The sequence below is a fragment of the Phaseolus vulgaris genome, chromosome 3 (genome assembly GCF_051622355.1).
Source record: "Phaseolus vulgaris cultivar YP4 chromosome 3, ASM5162235v1, whole genome shotgun sequence".
Taxonomy (NCBI): Eukaryota; Viridiplantae; Streptophyta; class Magnoliopsida; order Fabales; family Fabaceae; genus Phaseolus; species Phaseolus vulgaris.
In genome coordinates this window covers 11931680-11941216 of record NC_143500.1, presented here as the reverse complement: position 1 = coordinate 11941216, position 9537 = coordinate 11931680, and the positions used below count along the sequence as shown (strand labels likewise).

At 29.7% G+C, this 9537-nt stretch overlaps 1 protein-coding gene and 1 non-coding gene across 2 annotated transcripts; both read left to right on the top strand.

Annotated features, from left to right (window-relative positions):
* Positions 1–1895: 1895 nt before the first annotated feature.
* Positions 1896–1969, top strand: TRNAV-CAC (transfer RNA valine (anticodon CAC)). The gene has a single exon. It is a non-coding gene; the product is annotated as a tRNA-Val (tRNA).
* Positions 1970–7118: 5149 nt separating this feature from the next.
* On the top strand, positions 7119–7984 carry LOC137806595 (uncharacterized). The gene has a single exon (XM_068606797.1). It carries the CDS (start codon positions 7182–7184, stop codon positions 7701–7703), a length of 522 nt encoding a protein of 173 aa, XP_068462898.1. The 5' UTR covers positions 7119–7181; the 3' UTR covers positions 7704–7984.
* Positions 7985–9537: the final 1553 nt, after the last annotated feature.

The window sequence follows — 9537 nt, the reverse complement described above, 5'->3', positions numbered from 1 at the left end:
GATTACGATGTGGAAGCCAACCGTTTGGGGATAAAATCGGTGAACGGTGAAATGTTTCAATGGCTCTTGAGGTTTGAGATGTAAATGAACGGGATAATTAGTACAGATTCAGAGTTTTATAAAAGAAGTTTCAAAGTTTCATTTCATTCACTGTTATAGGATTTGAACATTTTTGTTTTTATTGCTTTCTTATTTTTTTTTATATTTTTGTATGAAAATGTTTATTTAAGGCAGATTTGAGTTTTTATTTACTATTCAATTCTCCCTCAATTCTGGTTTAATTTGAGCGATTTTCTTGACATTGCACTCTAAAAGTACACACCTAACATAATGGAAATTTGGTAAATAATGCTTTTTAAATAAGATGTTAAATTTAGTGAATCCTAAGCCCATTTTGCGGGCAAAGCTCCTATTGTTGCTTTGATCTATTAGATATTAGATAAGTTGGAAGTTTGGTAATTTGTATTTAGTTTATTATTTTATTTTTTTCAACTTCTTTACCATGGAAGACACAGGTTCAATTGATATGGTGATAGATTCTACAACTTCCAATATACCGTCCTTGCATAAGACGTTTGATGAACATGAAAGTTACTTTAAACTTGAAATGGGAAGATCTTGAAGAACATTATCATCTGCATTATGTTTTGACATTGTTTGCTGCTCCAATTTTTTTAAGCCTTAATCTTAATTTTCATAACCTTACAAAGTTCAATATTACACTCAAGTCAAATCAAAATTTAATATTCAAAAACAATAAAATGAAAATATAAAAAAATTAATGTAAAATCTTAATAAAACTACTATCAATGGTGCACTTAGATAATTTACATCTCTTCTCATATGATTTAATATTTTTTAAAATTATATAAATATATAAATAATAAAAATAAAAAATGCGGATATATCTCATGTGCCTGTGTTCCCACTAATGTAAATAATAGGAATGATATTAAATATATAAATATTATTAATAATGTATGAGATATATTCATTGTTTTTTTTTTTTGGTTGAAACCTTTTTATGCGTTTACATAATGTATGAGATATATTCATTACTTTTTTTTATGTGTTTTTTTTGTTTTGGTTGAAACCTTTTTATGCGTTTACAACATGTATGGGATATATTCATTACTTTTTCTATGTGTGTTTTTTTTTTGGGTTGAACATTTTTATATGTCAAACTTATTTTGGCAAACATGAAGATGTTATAAACAAGAAAACTTAAGCATTTTTCTTTACTTTATTTCGTGGGATTATATGATAAGGTGTGGCACAAGGACATAAATTATTAATTTATTTTATTTTTGTTTAGAATTATTATTTGAAATTTTATCACATTTTTTATCATAAAAAACTTGTAAAAATCACTTTAGTAAGTAAGAATATTTTTTTTTGTATTTTTATGAGTTTATACAGAAAGTGATATATATATACATTTTTATTTTATTTTTTTATAAAAATATATATAAAAGAGACGTGTACAAATCTTTTTTCTATTATATCCTTAGTAATGTTTTAAAATGACAATACAAAGTAATAATCGAGAAGTACTCAATAGAGAAAAAAATAGTAAAAACAAACTACCACAGCTTTCAAAAAGTACTTGCATACGCGCACTTTATTTATATTTTATTGTTATAATTTACACTAAATGAGGTATCTTATTGTATATTAATATAAATTACATTTTATTATAATACACAAAGTAGCATAAAATACTAAAGCGTATATTATTTATTTAATAAATTCAAAAAAATTATAAAAAAAAATAAACATTGAGGTCATTTAATAAAATAAAATAGCGTAAAATATAAATACACACATATGCAACAAACATATATGTGTTTGATAGTTTACGAAAATGATATTGAGGTAAAAGTGTGTCATAATGTGTCTGGGTGGTGTAGTTGGTTATCACGCTAGACTCACACACTAGAGGTCCCCGGTTCAAACCCGGGCTCACAGAAGAAAATTCCTAATGAACGGGAACAAGGGAAGGTTGTGGGGGACCCGGGGATGCTAAAGCACTACTCCTAGATAATGATAAAAACTGCTCAGACAGTTCTATCTAAAAAGTCGCAATGAAGGTCTCTTATTTTTTTATTTTATTTTTTAATATCAGAGGACTGGGAAACCACAAAAATGTGGAGATGTTGATTAGTTTACTTAAACTACATAAACCCCTACTTGTTTTTTTAGCATAACCTATGATGTCTTACGTGAATGCTTTCAATGTTCTTTTCAAATCTGTTAATATGCATTTGGTTGTTACGTCTCCTATCGTTAATAAAGCTGCTAAACTTTGGTGTTTATCGGTTCTAAATCTTGTCCAAAATTTATTGGTCAATGATCAATTTATTTCAGTAACTTGCCTTTTGTATGATAAATGGTTTAGCTTTGCAAGTGTTTATGGTGCTAACACATACTTGGTTAGACGTATTTTGTGGAGGGATCTTAGTTTCTTCATAGGGCCTTGGTGTATCATGAGATATTTTAATATTGTGCTCTCGGCTGATGACTACAAAGGGGGGTGACTCCTAATCAGGTTTTGGTAATGAATTCCTTGATTGGATTAATATTAATGATCTTACTTCCATGCCTTTTACTGAACCTTGTTATACTTGGTATAATGGGAGGAAAGGGTTGCATAGAATTCATAGAAAACTGGATAGGGCTTTATGTGTGTCTGTATGAATGGAATTCTTGTACTTATTAGGTTCTTGTTAAAAATTGTTCTGACCATTCCCTTATTCTTGCTAGTCTTGCTAGTAATTGTTTAAGGCAAGTTAGCAATTTTCGTTTCTTTTCTATGTGGCTTCAAGACACTTCATGTATGAAGCTTATTCATAATTTTTGGGCTACTACAGTTGTTGGTTGTCCTATGTTTATTTTACAACATAAGTTAAAGAGGTTGAAAATTGAGCTCCGAGCCTGGAATAAAAATTATGTTGGTAATGTTCACAATGCAGTGCTTGTTCAGCAAGGTCTCCTCCTGGTATTCAACAAAATTTAGTGACTGCTAGTTTGTCTGATATTGATTAGTTTCTCTGTCAAGAAAAGATTGCTAAGGAAGAGCATGATCATGCTCTTCATTGTCAATATTTGTTTTGGAAAGAAAGGGCCAAGATGCTCTGATTTAAAGATGTGATAGAAATACTGTTTTTTTTTCTTCATGATGTGGTTAAGACGATAAATAATTCTAGTGGGATTCACCGTCTACGGATTGATAATGAGGTTATTGAGGATCTTCAACTCATTGATGATCATATTTTGGATTTTTATAAAAATCTTTATGTTGAGTTTGTTTCTAATTATCAGAATACAGGTAATATGAAAGATTTTATTGGTACTTATATTCCTGAGCTGGTTTCCTCTTAGGGAGAATTGATGTTGATTAAATGCCTTGATTATTTGGAAATAAAAAATGTATAATCTTAATGGTAATAGTGCTCCTGGTCTTGATGATTTTGGTGGTGTTTTCTATCATTCTTGTTGGAAAATTATTGGGACAGATGTTTGCAAAGTTGTTCAATAGTTTTTTAAACAAAACTAAGTTCTTCCTGGAATGAACAATAATGTGGTATCTCTTATTCCTAAGATTCAGAGTGTTGAATCCATTAAAGATTACAGGCCGATTTTTGTTGCTAATTTCAAATTTAAGATTATTTCCAAAATAATTGCGGATAGGCTTGCAATTGTTGCTGCTAGAATCATTTCTCCTAATCAATATGAGTTTGTGCAAGTTAGGCATATTCATGATTGCATTGGTATTGCTTTTGAAGCTATCAACATGCTTTCTAAAAAGGTTAGAAAAGGTAATGTGGTTTACAAAGTTGATATTCATAAAGAATTTGACACTCTGAGTTGGAAGTTCTTATTATTAGTTTTGACACGCTTTGGTTTTCATCCCTTGTTAGTCGGCGGGATTAGTACAATTCTCCATTTGGCTATGCTTTCTATCAAGATAAATGGTAGTTTGGTGGGTTTTTTTCCTTGTAGAGGTGTCAGACAAGGAGATTCATTGTCTCCTTTTCTTTTCTGTCTTGCAGAGGAAGTTCTCAGTAGAGGTATCTATAAGCTTGTGAATGATAAAAAGATTCTGCATATGACTAGTTCGCAAGGTTATGTCACTCCCTCTCATATTTTATATGTTGATGACATATTTGTTTTCTGTAGAGCGGATAATAAGTCTCTTAGAAATTTGAGTGTTTTTCTTAAAATATATAGAGATTTTTCGGGTCAATATGTTAATAATTATAAGAGTAGTTTTTTCACCATGGATAATTTTGCAAGATTTGTCAGCAAAATTCAACATCTTCTTTCTTGTAGTCATGGTTGTTTACCTTTAACTTATTTAGGAGTGCCTAATTTTTTTAGTGCTCCAAAGTGTCGATTTCTTCAACCTTTGGCTGATAAAGTCAAATTGAAGCTAGCATCTTGGAAAGGTAAATCTCTTACCATGATGGGTCGGATTCAGTTGGTTAATACGATGGTTACTATATTTATAGCTTATAACTTTAATATGCATAAATGGTCTTTCTCTTCTTAAGCAAGTTGAGCAGTGGCGTAGAAATTTTATTTGGACTATGGGCTAAGATTTATTCTTATCTTGAGAATGAAGGTTTGAAGATTATTAACCTTCATCATGAAAATAACGTGTATCTTCGTAAGCTTGCTTGGAACTTTGCTTATAGCAAGAAACCTTGGTTTTTTCTCCTGAAAGCCAGAGTTCTTAAATCAAAATATAAGTTTAGAATGCTTTATAGATCTTCATCTATTTGGCCTGGAATTAAGCAACTTTATGACACTATTCTTGACCATACTTCTTGGATTGTTGGTACAAGTACTTTTATTAATTTATGGAATGATAAATGGTGTTGTACTACTTCTTTAGCAAATATTGTAGGGTTATCTAATGGTGCTAGAATTCCAAATACAATATCTTAGTTTTGGACTGGTTGTGATTGAATTATTCTTTTGTCTTCACAGCAGATGCCTCATTTTATAAATCATATCATGGTTAGGGAGGAACAAGATATTTTCAATTGGATTCTAGATGAGTCTGGTCATTTTTTCTCTTAAATCGGCTAGGACTTTTTTCTTGGAACCAGGAGTTCCCTGTGGTTGGGGTAAATTCATTTGGTCTTCATATATTTCGCCTTTCAAAACTTTAGTACTCTGGAAAGTTTTTCATGGGCGGCTTCCTACAGATCAACATATTCAAAATAAAGTTTTGCATATATGTTTTATGCGTACACTTTGTGAAAAGCACGAGGAATCTATTCAACATTTATTTTTTGAATGTTCTAATGCTTTTCATATTTGGAGTCGGGTTCAACAAATTTTTCTTACTTCTCATTTCTCTAATTAAGGATGATCTTCTTTCTTTTATTAAGAGTGATGGCAGTCCTTTAGTTAAATTGATTAAGCTTGTTGTGATAACTTTTTTTATTTGGATGATATGGCGTATGAGGAATTATGCTAGATTTTAGGATAAGATTGATGTTTCTAGGGCTATTTCAGTAATTAAATATTTAACTTGTCTAGTGGCAATTCGTTTAAAGCTTCAATGAAGAATGATATGTTGGACTTTAAAGTCCTTAACTTTTTTGATATTAATACTCGTACTAGTAAATTTTGTCGTCATCTTCCTGTTAGATGGGAGTTCCCTTCACCAGGCTGAGTTAAAATTAACATTGATGGGTCTACTCGGGGATATCCTGGTCTTGCTACTTTTGGCGGTATTTTTTGTGAGAGTATGAGAGATTTTAATTGGTGGGTTCTTTACGTTTCTTGATTTTCAAATTGCTCTGATTGCTGAATTTTATGGAGTTATATATGCTATGGAGGAAGCTCAAAGGATAGGGCTTACTAATACATGACTTGAATGTGATTCTTCCTTGGTTTGTGGTGCATTTACTGCTAGGATTATTGTTCCATGGATGAGTCGTAATCGTTAGAATACTTGTCTTAATTACTGTGGCAAAATCAGGTTTAGGGTTACTCATATTTTTCGTGAAGGGAATGTGTGTGCTAATAAGTTGGTTAATTTAGGATTTATTCATAAAGAATCATTTCATTGGTATAATAGGCTTCCTTCTAGTCTGTTTTTAGAATTCTTTATGAATAAGTATAGTCTACCTATGAACCGTTTTTGTTAACATATGGGTTTTGGTCTAGTCCCTCCATATTTTTTTGTATTTTTTGTATTTTTTTCATTTTTTTCAATAATACTTTTTTCATGTGATGACAGATGATTGTTGTTACTTGAGGTGTCAGTCTAGCTAAGATGTCAAGTTGCATAGTGATGCCTAACATGAAAACTTTTATTAAAAAAAAATTATTCAAAATCTTAAAAAAAACAAATTATAAATTATTTAATGTCGTATTTAAAAAATATGAATTAATAAATATTCTATATTATTCAAAATCCTAAACAAATACAAATCCCAAATTATTTATAATCATTCGCGTCTTTACCAAGTCTAAGGATTTAGTCTCATCATCAATGAAATGGTTGATGTAGTATAATTATATTATTTTTTATTCGAATAAATATATGAATGTATTTTAATAGTTTGATGAATCACTTAAATGATAATTACAAAAAATAACTATGACAGAAGAAAATAAAAAAAGAGTAAATATGTAATAAATTTTTATAAAATTGAAAAAATATATAGTAGTATTTTTTAATATCTTTTTACATTCATTTTACTATTGATTAAATTTTATTACAAAATAGAATTATCAGTAAAAATGGTTAAAGAAAAAATACTCATAAAATTTGATAAATTTGAATGTATAAAAAATACATTTAAAAATATGTTAAGAAAATATGAATGTTTCTCACTTCTAAGTAAAACACTCGACCCCAGTATACAGTAATGTCCAAGACAAGTTGAAAGGTTAATAATTTTGTTTGAGTAGTTTTAATTTATTGCAAGTGCAAGGAAATTACCATAAGCGTTTTTCTCCTGCTCTTGCTCTAGTCCAAGGAACACACTTTAAGTTTCACCAGTAATATTCCCCAAATGCCTTCTCTTTTCCATTGATTGACCACAAACTCCACAACTTTCTCTCTCCCCTCAACTCTATATAAACCTTTCCTCACTCTTCTCTCTCTCATCACTCCACTTCCTTCTTCCCTTCATTTTTTTTTTCTTTCATCTTATTAAATGGAGGAAAGTGTGGCACCAAAGAGGCCAAGAGAAGAGCCCCTAGGGAACGAATTTGCTCTCAATTGTGATAACATACTAGAGTCCTCAAAGAGGTACAAACCATACAGCCACATACTCTCCCTCCTTGAATCAGAGGAAGATGACTCCACACAAGATCTCTCTCCTCTCATCACTGCCCTGCAACAAGAAATCACCAATTTTGCCTCTGATTCGGACACCCTTTTGAGCCAACACACAACCACCGGTGAAAACTTGGAGGAATATTCATCCTCCACCACTCCATGTTCTAGTGGCGTCGTGGAGGAACATGACAAAGAAATGGTGATGAGACACCTTCTTCAGGCTTCTGATGATGAGCTCGGGATTCCAAACAAAGGGGGTGATGGGTTGCTCGATCTTGGGGAAGATCGTGGGTTCAACGGTGGAGACATGCTTTCTTCTATTTGTGATGGGTTGTGGGAGTTTGAAGATGAAACTGCAAACTACTATGAACTCTTGCAGTCTCAACTCTTTTTCTAGTTTCTTTAGATGGGGGGATAGAAATTTATGAAAAAACAAAAGTTTTTCATGCTTTCAAGATGAAATCCAGGGAAAAAATTTTAAAAATCTGAAACACAAGTTTTTGTTATTTTTGTTTTCATTTTTACATCCCTTTTTTTTTGTAAATTAAGCTTGTAGGCTTATATTCCCTTACACAAAGTAATTAGGTAGTAAATGATGATCCTTTAAAGTCTTTGTATACTAATTTTATCTTATCTTGATTTTTTTAGGGTAAATGAAATATTACTCTTTTCGACAAACTTTTAAGTCTATTTTGTAATAAATTTCAATTATTAATAAAGAATAAAAATATATTTAAGAGAATGTATGCTATTTTTATTTTTTTTAAAGAACCGAGTTCACCTAACTTTATTTACTTTATTGTTTTAAGTAATAATAAAAATGATTTTTATTTTTCACACCCCCGAAACCTTCATTTTTCTTCATGGCCAAAGGGAAATTCTACATGGATCACTCATCAAAATATGTGGACCAAAATGCTTGAAACTACTGTACATAAGGAATACCTTTGTTTGTTTTTTTCTTATGAGGGACATTAGCAGAATAGGCAATAGCAATACAACACAGAATATATGAACTGAAAAAAAATTAAATTCTACAATAACGTAATGTTAGAACCTTTTTCATAAGCACGTTGTTTGATTCTCAAATTAAAGTGTGGAATGCTATTATTTTAGTCAATTAAGGTAATATTCTTTTCTTAAAAAAGCTTTATATGTTTTTTTTAATCTCAAAACCTGATATATATATATATATATATATATATATATATATATATATATATATAACTACTTATTGTACGTGAAGATTGAGAAATAGAATGTGACTCAATTTTGTAAAATTAGTTTATAAATGATATTTTTATTCATTTATATTATGAAATATTTTAATCTTTAATCGATGTGATATAAATTAATTTTATTACTTAATATTTTGATTTTTATTAAAATTTTATAACTAATTACACTTTTTAAAAAATATCATTTTATTAATTTTGGACACTAAAACAGCACGTACGAAGCTTAAATACCTTAAATTCGAAAAAGTAGGAGGCTTAACAGTTTGGATCAAATACTGCTAAATTCAAATTGTTAGTACAAGAAAACCATAAAACCAATTTTAGAGATAAAAAATAATTAGTTACTATAGTAATTAAATTAAAGACTATTTTAGGGACTAAATAAATTTTTAGTTTCTAAATTAGTTTTTATAATTGTTAAATAAAGTATCGGATTTGAATAATGTATCCAAATCAATTTGATAATGCATTTTTTTCTTATTAATTACTATATATTTAATATATATATATATAAATTATTTTTTTTATGTAAGTCAAGTAAAACACAAAAATATTATATATTTATTGACAATAGAATATTTGGATGCTCCAAGTCTTATACATATTTACAAGTAAAGAAAAATCACTCATGCTCATTTCCTATCTGCTTATGAAGTTCTAAACATAACATCATTGTCCATTTACCCTCCTTAGCAACAACCTAAAACTTAGTTCATGGTACACACACTTTTAGTTCATATATTATCCCAAGGCAAGTTTTATAGAGAAAGACAACAAAATAATTGTATATGTATAGCCATCACAAAAGGATACAAATACAGAATATAGATACATACACAATTCTGCTCACTCAACAACTGGAGATAGTACAAGGGTGTGGATAACATTTCATATTTGAAAAAATGGCAATTCATTCCTGGATATAAATTTGTGTTGTTAATGCTCATATTTTATATCGCAGAATTGGGTTTTTGGTTCCTGTACATCTGAAGC